Source organism: Lipotes vexillifer, unplaced genomic scaffold (assembly GCF_000442215.2).
Source record: "Lipotes vexillifer unplaced genomic scaffold, Lipotes_vexillifer_v1.1 scaffold159, whole genome shotgun sequence".
NCBI lineage: Eukaryota > Metazoa > Chordata > Mammalia > Artiodactyla > Lipotidae > Lipotes > Lipotes vexillifer.
Genome location: NW_006770589.1, coordinates 3,393,919 through 3,419,453, shown reverse-complemented (window position 1 = coordinate 3,419,453; position 25,535 = coordinate 3,393,919). Strand labels below are relative to the sequence as shown.

Sequence of the window (25,535 nt, the reverse complement as noted above, 5' to 3'; positions counted from 1 at the left end):
TGCATCGGCAGGCGGACTCTCAACCACTGCGCCACCAGGGAAGCCCCCACTTTGTTGATTTTAATCTATATCCTTTTGTTGTAATAAACCATGAGTATAACAGCTTTTCTGAGTTCTCTGAGGCCTAGTGAATCGCTGAACATGAATATGGTCTTGAGGACCCTCTGACATAGGTTCTTAGTCAAGAGAAGTTCCAACTGTTAGAGTTGTTACCTAAAGAGGACAGAAACATTTTTCTGAGTGCCTACCATAAAAGCACAGCACTGGGACTTCCCTGGTGGTGCAGTGGTTAAGAATCTGCCTGCCAATGCAGGGGACACAGATTCGAGCCCTGGTCCGGGAAGGTCCCACATGCCATGGAGCAACTAAGCCCGTGCACCACAACTACTGAGCCTGCGCTCTAGAGCCCGTGTGCCACAACTACTGAAGCCCACACACCTAGAGCCCATGCTCCGCAACGAGAAGCCACCGCAATGAGAAGCCTGCGCGCCGCAATGAAGAGTAGCCCCCGCTCACCGCAACTAGAGAAAGCCCACATGCAGCAACAAAGACCCAACACATCCAAAAATAAATAAATAATATTTTTTAAAAAATACCAATTACTTAAAAAAAAAAAAAGCACAGCACTGCTGTAAGCACTTTATGTGTCTTTACATGTTTAGTCTCATCTAAACCTTACTCATCTAAACCTCATGAGGTAGGTATTCTTATGTCCCATTTTCAGATGAGGAAACTAAAGATCAGAGAGGCGATATTCAAAAATTCACACAGCTAAATAAGCTGAGTGCCAGGACCTAAATCCAGATCTTCTGAATCTAAGCATAAAGAATTTTCTTTATTACCTTTATACCTCTAACTATATAATAGCGCAAAGCACTCAATAAAGGAAATAAAGGGTCTAAAAGGAAATTAATGGAAATAGCAACAAAGAAATGTTCCATAAATAGTTGCTTTTAAAGAATCTGCTAGGACAGCTTGGTTGGTTGGCTGGAGGAAGAGAAAAAGACAAAGGATGAGGGGGTAGAGAGACTTTATAAGGGCGGGTGAGGGGAAGATCTTGACAGTAATGTAGGTGGGCTAGTGTATACAGAGGTAACAAAACAAATGGAGCCCAGGACAAATGACACATAGTTCATACAAGTTGGAAATTTTGAAAATGAGATTTTATAACCAAGGGAGTGATTATCCTGAAAAGAAAAAGCACCTTTGTGATAAAAAAAAATAGAATTCTCTAACTTTTTTGAAATTAATTTTTATTGGAATATAGTTGCTTTACAAGAGAATTTTCTAAGTTAAATTTATCATTTTCCTGTATTTGACTTGATCTTCCTACACACTTTAATCTCAGCCAAATAGAGCCTCAGTCATAAAGAAGAAACAATTTGCTTCTTTAGGAAATAAATTACTTCAGTATTAGGAAATACACATTTGTTGACTGCTTTTTTTGCTTATCAAAACCAGATTAAATGCTGAATTTTTCTAGTGCAGAATAGGGATTATAAAATGTAAATTATATTAAAATTAATATTTATTCAGAGAAATATTGTGTTGAGACAAAACATCTCTTAGTTATTAAAACTGTGTTAAGAGGTTTAGAGAAACTGGTAAAAGTTAATACAATTCTATGTTTTCCATATGTCATTTCTATAACTTAATACATATTATAGTATGCTAACAGTTACTATGTTTTTTCTCAGGTATTATTAATCTTTTTTAAGGTATTTATTATTTTTATTTATTTATTTTGGTGTGCTGGGTCTTCGTTGTGGTGCATGGGCTCTTTGTTGTGGCGTGCGGGCTTCTCTAGTTGTGGTGCACGGGCTCCAGAGTGCGCGGGCTCAGCAGCTGCAGTGCATGGTCTCTTTAGTTGTGGTGCATGGGCGCCAGAGCGGGCAGGCTCAGTAGTTGTGGCGTACAGGCTTCTCTCTAGTTGTGTTGCACGGGCTCAGTTGCCCTGCGGCATGTGGGATCTTAGTTCTCCAACCAGGGATTGAACCCATGTCTCCCACATTGGAAGGCAGATTCTTAAACCACTGCACCACCAAGGAAGTCCCTAACAGTTACTATGTTTTAACTATTATTTTTTTCCACCATTTGAGCACCTCCTCTCCAAATAAAACCCCACAAGTAATGAATGGATAAAGAAGATGTGGTACATATATACAGTGGAATACTATTCAGTCATAAAAAAGAATGAAATAATGCCATTTGCAGAAAGATGGACTAGAGATCATCATACTAAGTGAAGTAACTCAGAAAGAGAAAGACAAATACCATATGATATCACTTATATGTGGAATCTAAAATATGACAGAAATGGACCTATCTATGAAACAGAAACAGACTCACAAACATATAGAACAGACTGTGGTTGCCAAGGGGGATGGGGGTGGGGGAGGAAGGAGGGAGAGGCTGGGGTTAGCAGATGTAAGCTGTTTTATAGAAAACAGATAAACAACAAGGTCCTACTGTATAGCACAGGGAACTACATTCAATATCCTGGAATAACCATAACGGAAAAGTATATAAAAAAAGAATGTATATATATACATATATGTATAACTGAATTGCTTTGTCGTACAGCAGAAATTAACCAACACTGTATTGATAAATCAACTATACTTCAACTGAAAAAAAACCCTCAAGTAAGACAAATCCAACTACTTCTTAAAAAATTTTAGAGATATTAAAATATAATTACCTGTTTTTCCTAAAAATAAAACTACCATATGACCCAGCAATTCTACTCCTGGGTATATATCCAAAAAAACACAAAAACGCTAACTCAAAAAGATACATGTGCCCCAATGTTCAAAGCAGCATTATTTACAATTGCCAAGGTATGGAAGCAATCTAAGTGTCCATCAACAGATGAATGGATAAACAAGATGTGGTATACATAAACAATGGAATACTATTGTGCTATAAAAAAGAATGAAATTTTGCCATTTGCAGTAACATGGATGGACTTTGAGGGCATTATGCGAAGTGAAATAAGTCAGAGAAAGACAAATACTGTATGATATCACTTATATTCACTTTATATGAATAAAACAAAAAAGAAGCAACTCACACATATAGAGAACAAACTAGTGGTTACCAGTGGGGAGAGGGAAGGGGGAGGGGCAGACAGGGATGGCGGATAAAAGGGGTTACTATGAGACAATATGAAATCATGTGTGTAAAACTTTTGAAAATTGCAAAGTACTATATAATTTAAAGAATCTTTCATTCAATTAAAAAATAACAAAATAAAATAAACAATAATTACCTGTTTTTCTTTATTAACTCCAGACATGAACAGTTGTTTGTATTTGTCTTTGAAAGCAAAGTTTAGAGCTTGTGTTGGAAAATACCGGATAACATTTGCCAAATTGCCACGCCAATAACTGAAGAAACCTACAAAAGAAAATATACTAAATATAAACTTATATTGTATTATTATTAAATAATTTTCATAGTTTTAACAAACTTAGCTGTTCGAACTATCTAAAACATCTTTTCTCATGAGAAAAAAAAATAAAGTTTACATGTGTCTCAACTGAAGAAAAAAGGCAGTGTTAACTCCACGTACCCCATTTCAATTTTGTTAATTTCCAATAGGAAGCCTTGAATGCCTAAAAACCTATGGAAAGCATTACCAGTTGAATATAGGGCTCTTTAGTAGTAGAAAAACAGAGCTTACTAGTATTTGTCAGAGAAGCTAGTAATCCTTAGCCTCATTTCCAAATCATAAAATACAATTCCTATGGTGACAAGGCTGCTGGAACAAAACTGTTTTGTATCTACACTCCTGAGAATGAGAAAGGGATAAAAGAGTCTTATCTTTATATTTTAAAACCTAGCCAAAAAAGAATCAATTTACAATTCAAGGCAGTCTCCAGAGGCTAGATGGAGAGATAGTAGGAAACTTTCAAGGTCAATAATCTTCCCACTTCAAATCTCCATGGAATGACCAAACTTTATAATTCAGTCACTGTGTTACCCTGATAATTCACAACTGCCTTTATAATCCATAGCTGCCCTGGAATACAACAGGCTAGCCCTTCAGGACCCATAGTTGTTTTTACAGATGGTTTGACTCTGCTACTCTGAAGAGGATTCCTCTAGTCCCAGCTGGGAGAATAGGATACCCAGAATCAGTCTTCTAAAGATAAAAATACAAATGAAGATAATCTCAGTTGACTGGGCCCAGTGCTCAGAAACTGAAAGATTAGATAAACACACAAAGGGAAAGATATTTATTTGTTAAATAACTATACTTTGTGGGCAAAAACACTAAATATTGGTGATCCCAAGCTAAATATAAAGCAGTTGCACAGAGACAATTAAGAAGTATATTAATAGCAAGAAATCTTCTCAGTCCTCACAGCTGATTCAGTTACGAGGCATTCAGTTGTAGGCATAAATTACTAGGGCATTTAACATGTAATGGTAATAGCTACAACTTCTTGAGCATTTAATATGTGCCAGGCACTGGCAAACGCTTTATATATTTCATTTAATCACCACACTATGCTTATGACATACGTTCTCCTACAATACCCATTTTATACATGGATAAATTGAAACTTTTATTAAGTTTAGAAACTATAACCAGGATTTTGAATCAAGTCTTCTGTCTCCAAAGCTCTACTTCAGCTTTGGGTTTCTGGAGAAACAAATCTTAGAGAAGTCCTAAAATTATTAAAGTATGGTAAATAAAGCTCTATTTTTTTAAAAAAATGGAAAATGATTACTGTAAAAATTTTTGAGGCAATATTAACAAAACAATAATATTAATTTCTAGGAACTGCTTTTTATTCATTTAATTCTCATAATCACCCATGATGTAGGTACTATTAGTCTCTCCATTTTAAATATGAAGAAATGAGTTAAAAACAACTTCTACGGCAGAGAGAAGTTAGTTAAGTAACTTGCCCAGTGTCACTTAGTCAGAAAACTGTAGACCTGGATTCAAACTCAAGCAATCTGGCTCAATAATTCAGTCCCTTAACTATAATACTTTTCCATAAATAATTTAATCATACAAATATTTTCTGTACTAAGAAAGGTCAACAATTTTTCTTTAATGGAAGCAAAATAAAAATCTTAAAACATGAGAAATATAAGCAAATTATAAAGGAATATTTCTTGCTAGTTATGGCCACGTTGAATTACTGAGGGAAGCTGGTCAATCTAACTTTTGGAGGTATTTTTTAGAGATTTTTCAGTTCTTCATAGTTAATAAAAGACATTTAATAACATAGTTAAGCATTTTTATTTTCTGAGGTCAGACCTGTGGAAGAGAAATGTTGAAAGTAAAATGTGACGGTGTAAATGATACTAAAGAATAGCTGGAGGGCGGTGCTAAGAAAATCAGCTCCAGGGACGTGGATGAAGACGGGGCTTTCCGGGGATTCCCCAGGCTGTACAGGCATTCCCGGACAGGTGCATCTACCTCTAGAAGAACGTCTGTAGTTATATTCACCACTGTTCCAGAAGAATTAATGGAACGGGATAACAGCCAGAAAAGAGGACATGAAATGGTTTGTTCGGAAAAAGCTGTCCTGAATGACAAGGTGAAATAGAACGTCTGTAGTTATATTCACCACTGTTCCAGAAGAATTAATGGAACGGGATAACAGCCAGAAAAGAGGACATGAAATGGTTTGTTCGGAAAAAGCTGTCCTGAATGACAAGGTGAAATCCGAGTGAATGAAAGGCTCTTGCTGCTCCAGCCAGGAGTCAGGACTCTGCCTCTGAGGTGGGAGAGCCAACTTCAGAACACTCGTCAAGAAGAGACCTCCCAGCCCCACATAATATCAAACGGCGAAAATCTCCCAGAGATCTCCATCTCAACACCAGCACCCAGCTTCACTCAACGACCAGCAAGCTACAGTGCTGGACAACCTATGCCAACCATATAGCAAAACAGGAACACAACCCCACCCACTAGCAGAGAGGCTGCCTAAAATCATAATAAGTCCACAGACACCCCAAAACACACCACCAGACGTGGACCTGCCCACTAGAGAGACAAGATCTAGCCTCATACACCACAACACAGCCACTAGTCCCCTCCACCAGGAAGCCTACACAACGCACTGAACCAACCTTAGCCACTGGAGACAGACATCAAAAACAACGGGAGCTACGAACTTGCAGCCTGCAAAAAGGTGAACCCAATCACAGTAAGATAAGCAAAATGAGAAGACAGAAAAACACACAGCAGATGAAGGAGCAGGATAAAAACCCACCAGACCTAACAAATGAAGAGGAAATAGGCAGTCTACCTGAAAAAGAGTTCAGAATAATGATAGTAAAGATGATCCAAAATCTTGGAAATAGAATGGACAAAATGCAAGAAGCAGTTAACAAGGACCTAGAAGAAATAAAGATGAAACAGACAATGATGAACAACACAATAAATGAAATGAAAAATACTCTAGATGGGATCAATAGCAGAATAAATGAGGCAGAAGAACGGATAAGTGACCTGGAAGATAAAATAGTGGAAATAACTACTGCAGAGCAGAATAAAGAAAAAAGAATGAAAAGAACTGAGGACAGTCTCAGAGACCTCTGGGACAACATTAAACGCACCAACATTCGAATTATAGGGGTTCCAGAAGAAGAAGAGAAAAAGAAAGGGACTGAGAAAATATTTGAAGAGATTATAGTTGAAAACTTCCCTAATATGGGAAAGGAAATCGTTAATCAAGTCCAGGAAGCACAGAGAGTCCCATACAGGATAAATTCAAGGAGAAATACGCCAAGACACATATTAATCAAACTGTCAAAAACTAAATACAAAGAAAGCATATTAAAAGCAGCAAGGGAAAAACAACAAATAACACACAAGGGAATCCCCATAAGGTTAACAGCTGATCTCTCAGCAGAAACTCTACAAGCCAGAAGGGAGTGGCAGGACATACTGAAAGTGATGAAGGAGAAAAACCTGCAACCAAGATTACTCTACCCAGCAAGGATCTCATTCAGATTTGATGGAGAAATTAAAACCTTTACAGACAAGCAAAAGCTGAGAGAGTTCAGCACCACCAAACCAGCTTTACAACAAATGCTAAAGGAACTTCTCTAGACAAAAACACAAGAGAAGGAAAAGTCCTATAATAACGAACCCAAAACAATTTAGAAAATGGGAATAGGAACATACATATCGATAATTACCTTAAATGTAAATGGACTAAATGCTCCCACCAAAAGACACAGATTGGCTGAATGGATACAAAAACAAGACCCATATATATGCTGTCTACAAGAGACCCACTTCAGACCTAGAGACACATACAGACTGAAAGTAAGGGGATGGAAAAAGATATTCCATGCAAATGGAAACCAAAAGAAAGCTGGAGTAGCAATTCTCATATCAGACAAAATAGACTTTAAAATAAGGACTATCAGAAGAGACAAAGAAGGACACTACATAATGATTAAGGGATCGATCCAAGAAGAAGATATAACAATTGTAAATATTTATGCACCCAACATAGGAGCACCTCAATACATAAGGCAAAAACTAGCAGCCATAAAAGGGGAAATCGACAGTAACACATTCATAGTAGGGGACTTCAACACCCCACTTTCACCAATGGACAGATCATCCAAAATGAAAATAAATAAGGAAACACAAGCTTTAAATGATACATTAAACAGGATGGACTTAATTGATATTTATAGGACACTCCATCCAAAAACAACAGAATACACATTTTTCTCAAGTGCTCATGGAACATTCTCCAGGATAGATCATATCTTGGGTCACAAATCAAGCCTTGGTAAATTTAAGAAAATTGAAATTATATCAAGTATCTTTTCCGACCACAACGCCATGAGATTAGATATCAATTATAGGAAAAGAGCAGTAAAAAATACAAACACATGGAGGCTAAACAATACACTACTTAGTAACGAAGTGATCACTGAAGAAATCAAAGAGGAAATTAAAAAATACCTAGAAACAAATGACAATGGAGATACAACGACCCAAAACCTATGGGATGCAGCAAAAGCAGTTCTAAGAGGGAAGTTTATAGCAATACAAGCCCACCTTAAGAAGCAGGAAACATCTCGAATAAACAACCTAACCTTGCACCTCAAGCAATTAGAGAAAGAAGAACAAAAAAACCCCAGAGTTAGCAGAAGGAAAGAAATCATAAAAATCAGATCAGAAATAAATGAAAAAGAAATGAAGGAAACAATAGCAAAGATCAATAAAACTAAAAGCTGGTTCTTTGAGAAGATTAACAAAATTGATAAACCATTAGCCAGACTCATCAAGAAAATAAGGGAGAAGACTCAAATCAATAGAATCAGAAATGAAAAAGGAGAAGTAACAACTGACACTGCAGAAATACAAAAAATCATGAGGGATTACTACAAGCAACTCTATGCCAATAAAATGGACAATCTGGAAGAAATGGACAAATTCTTAGAAATGCACAAACTGCCAAGACTGAATCAGGAAGAAATAGAAAATATGAACAGACCAATCACAAACACTGAAATTGAAACTGTGATTAAAAATCTTCCAACAAACAAAAGCCCAGGACCAGATGGCTTCACAGGCGAATTCTATCAAACATTTAGAGAAGAGCTAACACCTATTCTTCTCAAACTCTTCCAAAATATAGCAGAGGGAGGAACACTCCCAAACTCATTCTACGAGGCCACCATCACCTTGATACCAAAACCAGACAAGGATGTCACAAAGAAAGAAAACTACAGGCCAATATCACTGATGAACATAGATGCAAAAATCCTCAACAAAATACTAGCAAACAGAATCCAACAGCACATTAAAAGGATCATACACCATGATCAAGTGGGGTTTATTCCAGGAATGCAAGGATTCTTCAATATACGCAAATCTATCAATGTGATTAACCATATTAACAAATTGAAGGAGAAAAACCATATGATCATCTCAATAGATGCAGAGAAAGCTTTTGACAAAATTCAACACCCATTTATGATAAAAACCCTGCAGAAAGTAGGTGTAGAGGGAACTTTCCTCAATATAATAAAGGCCGTATATGACAAGCCCACAGCCAACATCATCCTCAATGGCGAAAAACTGAAAGCATTTCCACTAAGGTCAGGAACAAGACAAGGTTGCCCACTCTCACCACTCTTATTCAACATAGTTTTGGAAGTTTTAGCCACAGCAATCAGAGAAGAAAAGGAAATAAAAGGAATCCAAATCGGAAAAGAAGAAGTAAAGCTGTCACTGTTTGCAGATGACATGATACTATACATAGAGAATCCTAAAGATGCTACCAGAAAACTACTAGAGCTAATCAATGAATTTGGTAAAGTAGCAGGATACAAAATTAATGCACAGAAATCTCTGGCATTCCTATATACTAATGATGAAAAATCTGAAAGTGAAATCAAGAAAACACTCCCATTTACCATTGCAACAAAAAGAATAAAATATCTAGGAATAAACCTACCTAAGGAGACAAAAGACCTGTATGCAGAAAATTATAAGACACTGATGAAAGAAATTAAAGATGATACAAACAGATGGAGAGATATACCATGTTCTTGGATTGGAAGAATCAACATTGTGAAAATGACTCTACTTCCCAAAGCAATCTATAGATTCAATGCAATCCCTATCAAACTACCACTGGCATTTTTCACAGAACTAGAACAAAAAATTTCACAATTTGTATGGAAACACAAAAGACCCCGAATAGCCAAAGCAATCTTGAGAACAAAAAATGGAGCTGGAGGAATCAGGCTGCCTGACTTCAGACTATACTACAAAGCTACAGTAATCAAGACAGTATGGTACTGGCACAAAAACAGAAAGATAGATCAATGGAATAGGATAGAAAGCCCAGAGATAAACCCATGCACATATGGTCACCTTATCTTTGATAAAGGTGGCAGGAATATACAGTGGAGAAAGGACAGCCTCTTCAATAAGTGGTGCTGGGAAAATTGGATAGGTACATGTAAAAGTATGAGATTAGATCACTCCCTAACACCATACACAAAAATAAGCTCAAAATGGATTAAAGACCTAAATGTAAGGCCAGAAACTATCAAACTCTTAGAGGAAAACATAGGCAGAACACTCTATGACATAAATCACAGCAAGATCCTTCTTGACCCATCTCCTAGAGTAATGGAGATAAAAACAAAAATAAACAAATGGGACCTAATGAAACTTCAAAGCTTTTGCACAGCAAAGGAAACCATAAACAAGACCAAAAGACAGCCCTCAGAATGGGAGAAAATATTTGCAAATGAATCAACTGACAAAGGATTAATCTCTAAAATTTACAGGCAGCTCATGCAGCTCAATAACAAAAAAATAAACAACCCAATCCAAAAATGGGCAGAAGACCTAAATAGACATTTCTCCAAAGAAGATATACAGACTGCCAACAAACACATGAAAGAATGCTCAACATCATTAATCATTAGAGAAATGCAAATCAAAACTACAATGAGATATCATCTCACACCAGTCAGAATGGCCATCATCAAAAAATCTAGAAACAATAAATGCTGGAGAGGGTGTGGAGAAAAGGGAACACTCTTGCACTGCTGGTGGGAATGTGAATTGGTTCAGCCACTATGGAGAACAGTATGGAGGTTCCTTAAAAAACTACAAATAGAACTACCATATGACCCAGCAATCCCACTACTAGGTATATACCCTGAGGAAACCAGAATTCAGAAAGAGTCATGTACCAAAATGTTCATTGCAGCTCTATTTACAATAGCCCGGAGATGGAAACAACCTAAGTGCCCGTCGTCGGATGAATGGATAAAGAAGATGTGGCACATATATACAATGGAATATTACTCAGCCATAAAAAGAAACGAAATTGAGCTATTTGTAATGAGGTGGATAGATCTAGAGTCTGTCATACGGAGTGAAGTAAGTCAGAAAGAGAAGGACAAATACCGTATGCTAACACATATATATGGAATTTAAGAAAAAAAAATGTTATGAAGAACCTAGGGGTAAAACAGGAATAAAGACAGAGACCTACTGGAGAACAGACTTGAGGATATGGGGAGGGGGAAGGGTGAGGTGTGTTAGGGCGAGAGAGAGACATGGACATATATATACTAACAAACGTAAGGTAGATAGCCAGTGGGAAGCAGCCGCATGGCACAGGGAAACCGGCTCGGTTCTTTGTGGCTGTCTGGAGGGGTGGGATAGGGAGGGTGGGAGGGAGGGAGACAAAGAGGGAAGAGATATGGGAACATATATATATGTATAACTGACTCACTCTGTTATAAAGCAGAAACTAACACACCATTGTAAAGCAATTATACCCCAATAAAGATGTTAAAAAAAAAATGATACTAAAGAATAAAATTTGATTTTCTAGACCATGTTTTACAGTAACACAACAACAGACTACTTGCAGAGGATCTTAAAAGGATAAAGAAGAACATACTGGCTGAAGAACTACAATCTGATCAAATGGGATTTAAGTTGAAATCATCATTTGTTTAAAAAAAAACAAAGTAATAAACTGAGTTTAAAAAAGTGTCATGGGGGGCTTCCCTAGTGGCGCTAGTGGTTGAGAGTCCGCCTGCCGATGCAGGGGACACGGGTTCGTGCCCCGGTCCGGGAAGATCCCACATGCCGCGGAGCGGCTGGGTCCGTGAGCCATGGCCGCTGAGCCTGCGCGTCCGGAGCCTGTGCTCCGCAACGGGAGAGGCCACAGCAGTGAGAGGCCCGCGTACCGCAAAAAAAAAAAAAAAAAAAAAAAATTTTTTTCAAGGTTACAAGGTAAGGGAAAGGTTGGGACTTAACTCCATAATTTTCTAGATCTATCTGACTCCAGACCTAGAGCTATTAAATCTCTACTGCCTCTAGGTAAAAATCCATTTTGGATAAAAACAGTAGTACTTTGTGGTCAGAATAAAACAAGGGAAAAGCAAGTGTGATGCAAATGTAGCAGTATTTGACTCTCTAGTCACACAGAACAAAAGGACAGTTTCCTAATATATAATCACAAAACTGATAGAGACAAACATAGGGGTTGTGGTATATTTCTCTGCTAACAGCAGAACATCTATGTTTTTTTTTTTTACTTAATTGCTAAGTAAAAATAATCTCTTCAAAATTTAAGGGTGAGAAAAGCCTACTCTGAACTTAATTCTGAGAAAATAATTAAGAATACAGAACTGATGGGAAAATGGGAAAAAGTTACTGGGCCATTTACTGGTCCATTTACTAACCAAGAATGGAAATGCTAGGCATGTTTGGGTATACAGTTGACCCTTGAACAACGTAAGGGTTAGGGTGCTGATTATCCATGCAGTCAAAAATCCAAGTAATAACTTGTAGTCAGCCCTCCCTATATGTGGTTCTTCCATAGCCACGGTTCTGCAACCATGGATTCAACCAACCAGGGACCAAGTACTGTAGTATTTGCTACTGGGGAAAAAAAAATCCATGTGTAAGTGGACCCACACAGTTCAAACCCGTGTTGTTCAAGGGTCAACTGTATATTCTAGACTAGCAGGCTCCAACATGCTTTGACAGTCTGCTTATCAGTTAAAAAAATGTAATCATGACTCTCAAATATGTACATACTTAAAAAAGTAAATAATATACCTTTGCTACTATACTACCCTGTTATGTACACTTGTAAAACATATCCAAAAGAGAAATTAAAGAATGAGATAAAGATTCTTCATTTACATAGCACTGTAAATCAACTATATTCCAATAAAAATTTTTAAAAAAAGATTCTTCATTTAAAAACCTTTTATTTGGTACCAAGTGCATAGGAACAAAGTTCTTGGTCTTATGGAGCTTACATTTTGAGAAAGACAGACAATGGACAAATAAATATGTTCAAGAAAAAAATATTATATGTAGTTGGAGAATGAGGAAGGGCTATTTAGATAGGATGGTCGGGAAAAACTTTTAGATATTAGGGCACAACTGAGCATGTTTTAATATTTAAAAAATAGTATTTTCAGATATCTTGCTAATCATGATGTTTTCATACTATCATCTGCTATTATTTCAAGGCACCCTTAGGATTAGGTCCATTCTTAAAAATAGTGTATGTGAATCTATATTTCAAATAGTATTCTTGACAATTTCAAATATTCAAATAGTCTTCTTATCTCTATAAATCCATTTAACTGAGCCAACATAAACTATAATATGTTCATTATACAATAATTGAGTAAGGGTACCTGTTATCCCCTTTACCCTGTGTAACTTCTACTCTTTTTTTCAGGATACCTTAGCATCCTGTTATATATAACTGACATTTGGCCAACCATAGGTGCCAGTGCCAATTCATTTACTAAATATCAGTAAAGTATATGTTCCCATTTTATTTAGATAACACATATACCTAACATTTTCTTTCCACACCCCAAAGTATCATCTTCAAGATACAAAAACCTCCCGCTTTAGCCTTCAGGAAAATATGTTTGGAAAAGTTCAGATTAAAGACAGCTGATGAATTCATGGCCAGGAATACCTAAAAGAGAAAAGAGTTCTGGTAGGCTCTTAAAAATGAGATTTAGAGATAATATCTTTAAAAGCCTATGTTACAATATATTAAATAAAACAATTATATTAATTAAAATATATTTACCAATGCATAGCTTGCTCAGTGAAAAAAATCACAGCACAGACACCAAAATGTTAACTGTGGTGATGTTAGCAGTGCTTTTTTTAAACTTTCTGTTTCTCTATATTTTTCAATTTTCTATAGTAAACATGCATTATTTGTGTAATACAGGTTTAAAAAGTACTAAATAAAAGTACACATACAAAGTTGGAAGGTCATAATACCAACTAAAGAATAGAATAAATTTTTAAAAAAGCATTAGCCAGGATAAATCCAGAAGCTTTCATAAGCCAAGGAAAGCTTATAAAAAGTATCAAAGACACCCAAGGAGATGTTTAAAGCTATGTTCAGAGGAAGAATGAAGAGTTCTCTCCTTGAGGTGTAAAGAAAGAGATAAGGTAAGAAGATAGTGAGAGAGCATCTAGTTGTGCCTTCTGAATTCATTGTCTCTTAGGCTTATTCCATATTGCCTAAAGAAAAGTTATCAGTAAAACTTGAGCAAACAGGAAAAACAAGAGAAACTTCAGAACACTGAGAATGCAATGTATCTTGACTTTCATAAGAGAGACAGAAGGTAAATTCCAGAAAATAACAGCCTCAGAATATGATTGCCTAGTAAAGTTCCATAATGATTTAGCACAGTGATTCTCAGCGCTAGCAGGTTCAAGTCTTCTATACATAATAAATATTTTACAATGTTTCCTTTACTATCTAGAAATAGAATTCAAAGACAATGACCTCTTCACTAGTTCAAAGAAATCAATATAATGCCCTTTCTGCTATATACAAAGAGAAAATAAAAGAGTTTATAATAAAATATATATATTACTTAGTAAATTGGTGAGGCGTGATCACACCATAGACATAACAGTCCGATGCTTGCTTCTATTTATAATGTATCAGTTGTGCTTAAGACACACGTTGACATTTGGAAAAAAGGGCTTAATAAATATATCTATACAATCATCATGAACTCAATAGTTAAAAATGCAGATGATATAAGTGGTGACTAAATATCACACACAGAACTGCTAACATGAGTTTTCACAATGATGAACAACTCTCAGTAAAATTCTGAATAAAACAAAATACAATCTTTCCTCTACTTACAAGATAGCTGCATTACTAGAATCACTGTGTACTAGAATTCTGCCTCACACAGTTTGTGTTTATAGGTAAATAAGAGTTCGTTTCTAGGCTTAGATAATCATAAACAGGTTTTACTGCTACGTGAATGTCCAGTGGGAGATCTGAGTCATGAGGTTGCAGGGCAAGTCTTTGTTGTGTAGGACTGCCCATGTACAGCAACAGCAGGGTGTTTAGCAGCCCTGGATTTTGCCTTTCATATCATTGCAATTAAGGATTACTCCCCTCTATCTTTGTGTTAAACAAAAAATTCCTCACAAGTTTCCAAAAATGCCCCTAGATGGCAATATTATCCCTGTTTTGAATTACTAATCTTTTAGCATAGCATATACCATGGTGTACTCATAACAAGGCCTTGTATATACTAGAAAACATTTTCTTAAAATTCTGCTTAAAGAAAGCTGGAACCAGAATACTATTCATAATGGTCTCAATTTACAAGAGCCATACGGAATAAATTTAGGTTTAAATACTACAAAAAACATTTAAAATATCAAACTGTTTAGCACTGGTCAGCACAATCTATCCAGAATATTTAATTTTACCTGACTGAATATTTAAAGCAGATTAACAAATAATAAAGAGGCTCCTACTTCTCCGAAGAGAAATGGGAAGCTTGCTCTGATAAAATGGGAGTGAGAAGATGTGAACCACTCACTTACCATTAAAGATCTAAACTCAGCTCCCAGATGGGCACTTTAAATCCACAGTTTAGATGTTGCCTTAATAGTCTAACCAATAGTCCTAACCAATGGACCACCAGGGAGTTCCCAGGAATCCTTTTTTATGGGAGGGAGAGTAACCTGCCCTAGATTTAGGAGTAACAGAAATGAGTGCACTGGAGTTGAAGCCACTACACTTCTTGTTCAGAATACACAATAAATAGACCTCTTTCCTTTTTAGAGTTCATATAGAGGTTTCAATTGAATCCAACTATATCAGAAAATTTCTGATCAATTTATCCTCTTATCCGCTTAGCTAACTTAAGGAGCCTTTCAGTAAGAGGAGGGCATTGAATGATTAATAAAGCATTTTCATTATCTATTCCTTGAAATCATTTCAATATTAATGGAAAAAAACTCCACAAGGAACCAAAATATCAAAACTTTAAGTAAAAACAGAACCTGACGCAAAAAAATTAATACTGATCCCGTCTTTACCTAAAATTTTTATATCTTGCTCATCATGGGTTTTTCGCATTAATTTCGATTTTTAAAAATACTGCATTAAAATATTATTTGTTTCTACTACTGAGTTTTTTTTTTAGTGTCCCCCTAAAATTTGGGCAGACGTGAGTGCCTCCTTGGTCTCAGCCCTGGTCTTTAGTAGTTCTTGAGAATAAACAGAACCTCTTTTCACTGAATACGTACTAGATACTGAGAGGCCCCAATGCTTCCATATTTAGAATACTTCTCTTAAACGTATTATTTCAACAAATATTTAAGCAACTTAAAGCACCTATTAACATACAGCCAAGGGCCTGACGGCATCTACCCCAATACGGGGAGGTCAACCATTTTCCTCCTGAGCCAGACACAGGTGCACGGAGGTGCAGAGCCTCCTGCGAAGGAGAAATTTAGAGTAAGAGAAGGTGGCGGTCTCCCCTGCCCCAGGACTGGTCACGTGTAGGCCTTCTTGGCCCTGGGAAAGTAGAGCCTCTTAGACCGGTTAAGAAATTGAATTATCGAAGTCAAAGAAAACAAACTCATCACCGACACACACGGCCGTGGCGCCCGCAAGCGTCACCGCCCGGCCCACCCATCCGCTTTTCTGGCAAGTTGACCCGGCGCGGGGAGAGGCTGGCGCGGCGGCCTCGCGTACACACCCTGTTCACGGGGAATCCGCACCAGGCAGTCCACGAGGCCTTTGTACTGGGCCTCGGGGCTGATCTGCTTGGACAACGCCTGCACCTGCAGCAGCAGCTTTACCCGCTCGATGGGCGCCACCGTCGTCTTGGACACGGCCGCCGCCACCCCGCCCGCCAGCAGGTCCTTCCCAAAGGACGCGGCGTCAAAGAGCTGCTTCTCCGCTTTCTTCTCCAGCTTCTTCTTCGGAGGTACACGCTGCATGGTGGGACGATGGACGTAAAATCGGGCAGCAGAAGCTCAAAACGAGAGCGGGAAAGACGGACGAAGGGAAGCCAAAAACCGCTTCAGCGTCGTCCCGGCTGAAAAGCGGCGCTCAGCACGCCGGGAAACCAGCACGCAGGGGGCGCGGAGCTGCGCAGGCGCCTCCAACCGCCTTCTGCCACCCGGCACCGGCCACGTGACTCCCGACACGTGGCTACTCTGCGTGGTGCAAGTCTCTTAAAGTGTCTTGGCAAGTGTTGGTGTGGGGCTGTCCTTGCGGCAGGCAGGGCTAGGAGGCCAGTGGGTTCTGACCCAGGAAGGTGCGGGAACGGTCGCGAGAAAACCAGTTCTGTATAAGGAAATTTAGTAGCCCAAACCAGGACAGAGCAATAAGCCAACTGTGTGGAATTAACCGAGTTTAGTTTTAGTTCCCAGGGTAACCCTTAGGCCAGGTACTGGGACAACGCCTGTTAAGAACCCTGCGGCAGAGCAGGGGGTGAGCAGCGGGCTATGCAGTGAAGCTTCATCTGCCGCTCCCCATCGCTGGAAGGACCGCCTGAACCATCGCTGGCTTTACTGCCTGAACCATCCCCAGCTTCCCTGTCCTCGGAAAAATTGTCTTGCACGAAACTGGGCCTTGGTGCCAAAAAGGTTGAGGACCACTGCCTTACACCTTCTGTTAGAAATTGCTTCAATTTCTGCTCGTCTAATTTAGCAGGGGTCGTTTGTCTAGTCACTGTCTGGTTTTACTGACTGCACCCCATAACACAAGATGTTCCTCTTTCTCCTGTATTTTATTTAAATTGGTAATTCTGTATAGAGCAGTGGTGCTCAAGCCAGACTGCACACTGAAAGCTGGGGACTGGGGGAGTGTTTAGTCTAACTGATGATTGGCTTAGGTCCTGACTGTTAAATCAGGATATGTAGAAGTGAGCCCTGGTGTCTATATTTGAATTTGAATTCCCCAGGTAATTCTTTTTTTGTTTTAGATTATTTTTTTTAAGCCTTGTATTTTCTTTTCTTCCTTTTTTAGAAATAATTAATTAATTAAATTTTGGCTGCGTTGGGTCTTCGTTGTTGCCCATGGGCTTCCTCTTGTTGCAGAGCATGGGCTCTAGGCACCTGGGTTTCAGTAGTTGTGGCTCACGGGCTCTCGAGCACAGGCTCAGTAGTTGTGGTACAAAGATTTAGTTGCTCCACAGCACGTGGGATCTTCCCAGACCAGGGCTTGAACCTGTGCCCCCTGCATTGGCAGGCGGATTCTTAACCATTGTGCCACCAGGGAAGTCCTCCCTAGGTAATTCTAATGTGCAGGGCTGAGAATCAATGCCCTGTTCGAGAACAATGGTTCACAAACTTTGATTTTAGGATCTCTTTTCACTCTTTTGCGGTACGCGGGCCTCTCACCGCTGTGGCCTCTCCCGCCACGGAGCACCGGCTCCGGACGCGCAGGCTCAGCAGCCATAGTTCACGGGCCCAGCCGCTCCGCAGCATGTGGGATCCTCCCGGACCAGGGCACGAACCCGTGTCCCCTGCATCGGCAGGCAGACTCAACCACTGCGCCACCAGGGAAGCCCGGGATCTCTTTTCACTCTTAACATTGAAGACCACAAAGAAGCTTCTGTTTTGGTGATACGTGTTGACATTAACCATTTCAGAAATTGAAACAGAAAAAATTTTAAATCAACTCATTTAAAGTAACAATAGTAAACCCCTACATAAGAAACATTTTAAAATAAAAAATAACTATTTTCAAACAAAAAAACGTAGTGGGAACAGCCTTGTTTTATATTTTTGAAAGTCTTTTTAAATGTATGGCTTAATAAAAGACAGCTGAATTTACATAGCTGCTTTTGTACTCCATTTGCTGCAATATCACACAACATGTAGCTGGTGGAGAGCTCCACTGTACGCTAATGAGTGAAAGAGGCAAATAATATCTTAGTATTATTAATAAAAGAATATATTCCTGATTCCTCTTTACAGCTTGTTTGATGGTTTCTAATAAAGGAAGATTCCGTCTTATCGTCTCTTACTCTGTAGGACTTGCAGTCTTGAAACACATCTATAAAATGTGAGATGAGTTACTGGCTTTTTTGAACTTGAGGTTACATTTCTTTATTATCTTGTGTCCACACTCTTTTAATAGTACGTGTCACTAATAAAAAAACAAATATTTAGGCCAGAAGGATTTCAGAGCAGGAATTCTGTTAATATTTTGATTACCTCACATAAAGCTAGTTGGCAAGTCCTACTGGTACCATGTTTGGTGCTACCTTCCTTTCCATAGTGGCTTATTTGACTCAACTGGTTTTTCAGCCTGAGTCTCTCTACATTTTACATGCTGCTGCCAGATTAATCTTTCTGAAGCAATTGCATTAATCATTATTCCTAGCTTGAAAAATTTAAAGTCTTCTCATTGTGTTGACTTCAAAATCCTTTGTGAAACCCATTGCAAATTCAAGAAATTATGGGCATTTTATCTGCAAAAAGCTGAAAAATGAAATGTTTCATTCTCTTTTAAGGTAATTCGGAGGACTTAGGGAGAAATTTAAAGGGTGAATTGCCTGAATCACACTCCAAGCCAGACTGTCTTTTTAAGGTGCCAAGAGAGGTCAACGGAACCATCTCTGGTCACAGGGAACATAAGTATCTCGGAGGTCGCAAAAGCAAGTCTTCTGCTGCTTCCCAGGGCAATTTTCTGTCCCTTCCTTTCTTGCCTCCCTTGCCCCTCTCCCCTGACATTTGACCCCATAGTTGACATGTTCATAGCATATTCCTTTATGATATCCTCTAGCTTACTTTTGACATGTATTCTTTGTTAGGAGACAGCAAAAGTGAAAGTACTTAGAAGTGTAGCTTTTTTTTTTTCTTTTTTTAACCCTATTAGGAGCTCTGAATCAGCTCTTTTCAATAGATAAAGCTGAAAATGTTTATTTTAATTTGCTGCATTGTATTTTATTTACTGATTTAGGGAATGAAGAAAGTTCTGGTGATTTATATGTTGATATTAAAAGTATACAATCTCAGGGCCTTTGCACTGTTCACTCTTCTTTCCTTGGCAATCAGCTTGGTTAGTTTCCTCTCTTGAGATGTGGGATCACCTCAGCACCACTCTCCCTGGCCACCCTGTCTCCCACACTTCATATCTCATTTTCTTGCTTCACTTTTTTTTTTCTCTTAGCTTTTGTCAACATAGTTACTTATTTGTGTTACTTGTGGTCTACCTCTCCCACGGGAACATAAGCTCTATGGGGGTAGGGATTTTTAGCTGTTTGTTCACTGCTGTATCTCTGGCATCCAGAACAGTGCTTGGTACAGAGCAGAAATGTAATAAATGTTTGTAGGGTAGGATGAATGGACAAAAAGGCAACACAACTGCAAACAAACCTCTAAACCATCTTTATTAAAAACTATCAATATAGTATAAAAATATCTTCAATTATATAGAATATAGAAGTACAACTCTACAAAATTAAATATTTCCACACAGTTTAGTATACAGATTAAAGTTTTAGTAACATTCAATAATATATTTTAAAATATCCGAAGTATAAGTCATCGTTTTAGAAGTGTTTAGTGCAGAATACTTTTTCTTAGCTTTCCAAAATTTTGTACAGTAGAAGGTATGATTTAGCTGACTCCATGGTTTTCAACCAATGGATATTTAATAATAATAATAATAAATGGTGGTGGTAGTAGTAGTAGTAGCAGCAGCTAACACTTTTATAGCACATAGCATATGCCAGGCACTATTTAGAGGGAAATCACACAGACGACACATGATTATTCACAATATTATTTTCAAGAATGTTCAAAGTGGACAAACCTAGTAAATTGATTTCATAGCTTTTCCCATTTGTATTAGAAATATAAAAAAGCAGGCACTGCAAATTTACTATCTTGCCAGCATGCATCACCATCAAGGGTCCCTTGGCACAAATAAGAAACATTCTCTTCTCTAACCTGACCAAAAGAAACAAAGAGTGATAAAGAAAGAGAAAGGGGTTAGAAGCTACAATGTAATTTTGTGGGGCTAAAAAATATATGATGGTGGTAAGACAGCACTTGACTTTTTTTTTTTTTTTTTAAATGCTGGTTATATAGTCTTTTGCATTACAGTTTTTGGTAAAAAAGAACTTTTGCAGGATGCTAATAAACTCCAACTTAAGAATGCTTCTATATCTGCTAAAGTATTCTTTGTCCCTCTTTATTTAATAAAATGGCAGATAGGCACTTCTTGTCTAATAATCAGACTATCTACTTTCAGATGTGAATGTGAACATATATGGAAAAATGGGCAGCTAAGTTTACTTATAATGCTTATTTTGATATCCATTTAGAGATAAAAGCCAAGATAATGTTTGGTTTTATTTCTTAAAAATGCAATGTCTCTACAACATGGTCATTACAGAGCACATCTACAATGTTGCAAATGACTTCGCCCTTATTACGATCAGTAGTCTGCTTTGTCTTTTTATTTCAGTTATTAAATGGTGGTCTCATGATTCTTTGACACCAGGAAAGCAGTTCAACAAACCAAAATTTCATTAAATGAAACAAAAAGTTCCTGATGATAAAATCCCAAGTCTTAGTTCAGTCTGTTTGAAAATCTGAGGTGATCAATAGCTGCATTTATGAATAATTCTCAGTATTAAAAATAGCTCATGGGGCTTCGCTGGTGGTGCAGTGGTTGAGAGTCCGCCTGCCGATGCAGGGGACGCGGGTTCGTGCCCCAGTCCGGGAGGATCCCGCATGCCGCGGAGCGGCTGGGCCCGTGAGCCATGGCCGCTGGGCCTGCGTGTCCGGAGCCTGTGCTCCGCAACGGGAGAGGCCACAGCAGTGAGAGGCCCGCGTACCGCAAAAAAAGGAAAAAAAAAAAAAAAAGCTCATGGTGTTTTGGAGGGCATATCAAGAAATTTAAGACATTTACTACTTTTAAATAATACCTCAATACCTATATATGTTCACAAGCAGTCCGTCTAAGACAGTAGTAAAGAGTCTATCTACCATTTGACCAATATTATAATCTTAAGGGTGAGGATATTGCAAGCCATTTTCTACATTTCAAGAACCAAAGTTTCTTTCCCTGTTTTGAATGCCAAAATTAAGGCCCACAAGTCACTAATGGGACAAGTATAGTGGTTTGCATCTTAAACGCCTGGGTGAAAATCTCTTAAACTCATGACAGAGGAATAATAGTGTTTCTTCTAAGACCAAATGTTTCAAATGGTTCATCCACTACATTTTGCAGTTAATTCAGAGTAAGCTGGAGGTCTCACGTTTGAGGTAGGGGAAAGGCAAGGGACTGGCTTTAGATGTGCCGACATAATTTGCCTTCCAAAGTTAACTCCTGAAGAAGAAAGAACCCAGTATTTTAAAGTCTTGGGGGCATCTGAGACTTCAGTAGAATCCATTGGGTAAATGTCAATTAAGAATTATCATGTTCTTCCTTTCTTTCAATCCACCAAATTCTGACAGCCAATGAAAATTCTCATCTTAGTACTTTTCTTTCTTTACTCAAAGTCAAGTAAACTATTGTTCGTTAAAATGTCCCCCTTTGGGAAAACCCAATACATAATGATCCATACTTGTTAGGCAAAAATTTGTATTGAACAAAAAAAGTCGCCATAGAATTTCTTTAGTCAGCTTTTTCAGTGTTTTCAACATGATTAGGTTTTAAAAAAAGGTTTACATACAACTTTCCCAAAATTCATGAACTTGCATAAAATGTGTGTGTATACCTGAATATATTTCAACAAAGAGAAAAACAATGAAAGTTTGTGGACAAATAGTTTAAAAAAATATATCCTAGTCAAGATAGAATTGACTTGGAAGAGTAAAGAAAATCAAATAAATAAAAAAAGAAGTTTAATTCTCACTCCTCTCTTCCCCCACTGTGAGGTATCTACTAAAACACCTAAACTAAAGAAAAGTATCTGATCTAAGAAGGAATCAGTACTTGGACATTACAAATTTAGGTACCAAACAATAGGCAAGAGGGAAAAAAATTGCACATTTTATACTTAAGAGGGTCTTTAGACACCTCAAAGCAATCATTTCATTTGTACATGAAAACTCTGAGCTCACAGAGGTACAACAACTTGCTCATGGTCACAGCACTAATCAGTTACAGAACCTGGTCACCTCCTCCCAATTTCATGATTGTTTCGCCAGATATCAATATTAGTCTTGAGAAAAATATACAACGAATTGGGTATTTTTCCCAGATAAACATTCCTATATTAATTTTACATAAAACACATCACATTATTTCAAACTAATAAATAAATTAATGGTGTATACCAAAATGGAAATAAGTTAACAATCCCTTCTTCATATTTTGATCAAGTATCTTCTTCAAAAGTCTCACAAAAAGATTTAGTGCATCAAATCCAGCAGCATATCATCTCAGTCTTTAACAATCTTATGTTCAGTATTGAACAGAGGAAAGAAGTTAAACCTTATCTCTTTGTGAATGGATTTCAGCAGTTCTAACACTACTTTATCTGCACTGTCTGTGCAGTGTTGCTGTACATCAAGAAAACACAGCTACAAGGTTAATCCAAAGAACAATTTAAAAGCCATTTCGATGGCAATTTCTGTGACTGAGTCATGAAAACAGACGTAAAGTTCTTGAAGTCTGGGATGAAGAAAGAGCCTCCTGTAGAGGAAAAGAACACACTCATTTCAGAATTTCCAAAAACAAAAAACAAAGGAAAAAGACTCCAACTCTTCAATTTATTTTACTTAATTTTTTTGTTTCTGAAAGAATAAGTAGTAAATTCAAAACCACTAATCTAAATCTACAGTAGGGGGAAATGCAGCTAGATTTATTATAAAATAAATAATATATGCCTTAGGTCAGTTATGTTTATTTTTCCAGAGTGTAAAAAGCCTATTTTATCAATATGTATAATCATGTTCCTCAGTTTTAAAGTATTAAATGTAGTCATTATTATTACAATACAACCAATGGTGTACCATCATTCTAAGTACAATAGTTATTAGACATTGAATTGGGATTAACATTGAGACTTTGATTGTCTTAAAGAGTTAAAATTTTAGTCTATTTAATCAATACTAATGTGTACAAATCAAGCCATTTAAATCAGGTGTAGTTCTGCCTGACTGCCTTAAATTTCTCTATTCTACATAGATCAGCATTGTCATAATTCAACACCTATTGATTTTTTTCAATTCCAATTGTGAATGTAGTTAAGGCTCCAGTGTACACCTGCATGTGTGCCTAACTGGTCTTCTTATCTCTGTTCTCTCCTGTGTCCACACTGTCTTCATATGCTGCTCCCAGCTTGATCTTCCAATAGCACAGCTCTGATCACACTACACTGAGTTTTGATCATGCTGATGCTCCCAAGCTTGGCTGGTTACACATCAGAATCACAAGTGAGCTTACTAAACATACAGAGTCCCACTCCCATAGATTATCGTTCAGTAGGTCTGGGGTGGGGTGCAGGCATCTCTGATTTTAAGAAGTGACTCAGGTGATTCTAAATCCCGTGGACCAGCACATGGGAATTACTGCTTTGGATAACCTTTGTAAAGCGTTTGTCATACAGCTTAGTACTATATGATAGGTGTCCAGTAACATTAGTCCCACCTTACTCTGTGCTCCTTCCTCCACCAATTCTCTACCGTAACTCAAAGAACTGTCAGTGGCTCAATATTTCCCTCAAAATTCAATTCCTTAGTCAGGAATTGAAGGCTCTCTGCAGTGGTCCTAGCTTAGCTTTCCAGCTTGACCTTTCACTTCATCTTTGCATATGTTATTCTCCTACCATTCTAGCAAACCAGTCTACTCACTGCCATGCCTTATGATTTCCCTTGTTTGGATCTTTATTCATCCCATCCTTTTCCTTGGATGCTCTATCCAAATCCAATTCATTTTCTAAAGCAGATCAATGGAACCTCTAAACCTTTCTTTATAATCTCAGCTTAGATTTCCCCCCATTCCTCGGAATTCCCAGAGTGTTTGGTTGTATTACCTAATTTATTATACATAGCCAGCTATCTTTCTATCTCCATAGAATATGCATCCATATGTACATAGGTATTTAAGCATGTTTCATATTTCTTCTGCTAGATGTAAGACCATCAGATGCAATGACTGTGTTTAGCTTTGCGTTTGCCAGTCCACCTACCCACCACCACATTTTGCCAAGCACAGCTCCATTTACTAAATCCTTACATATTTATCAAGTGACTGTGTGCCAGGTGCTGTTGCAGGTGCCAGTGGTGGACAAGACAGATCAATTCCTGACCTCATAAAGCTGACATTCTAGTGAGGGGGAGAAAGATCATAAACAAACAAGAAAATTAAGAATAAAGGGGTGATAGAGAATAACCAAGTAGCCACTTTAATGTGGGCAAGAGATCATGGCTTGTCTCTTTAACAGGGGATGGCATGCTAGCACTGGTCTGAATATCTAGGAGCCAGATATGCAAAGGTGAAGAAGTAGACCATCCCCCATCCAATGTGACTGTGCACAGTGGACGGAGGAAGAGAGTGACAGGAGGTGGAAACAGACAGGTGGGCAGGGGCCAGGGAGGGCAGGGGCTTATAGTTAGTTGCGGGTAGGAGAAGGAGAGGGGAAGAAAAGAAGGAAAGAAAGGAGGAGAGAGGAAGAAAAGAAGTAGGGACAGGGGCTTCCCTGGTGGCGCAGTGGTTGGGAGTCCGCCTGCCGATGCAGGGGACACGGGTTCGTGCCCCGGTCCGGGAAGA

At 38.1% G+C, this 25,535-nt stretch overlaps 2 protein-coding genes across 2 annotated transcripts in view; both read right to left on the bottom strand.

The window, feature by feature from the left end:
- The window catches only part of SLC25A31 (solute carrier family 25 member 31), a 35,510-nt gene extending 18,578 nt beyond the window's left edge, over window positions 1–16,932 (bottom strand). The window contains exons 1-2 of the mRNA XM_007446252.1: window positions 16,549–16,932; window positions 3,272–3,399 (exon numbers count right to left, since the gene is read on the bottom strand). Of these exons, the coding sequence (XP_007446314.1) occupies window positions 3,272–3,399; window positions 16,549–16,792 (372 nt within the window). The 5' untranslated portion in view covers window positions 16,793–16,932. The remainder of the gene's footprint in view (window positions 1–3,271; window positions 3,400–16,548) is intronic.
- A 6,077-nt stretch (window positions 16,933–23,009) lies between these two features.
- Window positions 23,010–25,535, bottom strand: part of INTU (inturned planar cell polarity protein) — a 70,966-nt gene continuing 68,440 nt past the window's right edge. The window contains exon 16 of the mRNA XM_007446251.1: window positions 23,010–23,456. Within this exon, the coding sequence (XP_007446313.1) occupies window positions 23,345–23,456 (112 nt within the window). The 3' untranslated portion in view covers window positions 23,010–23,344. The remainder of the gene's footprint in view (window positions 23,457–25,535) is intronic.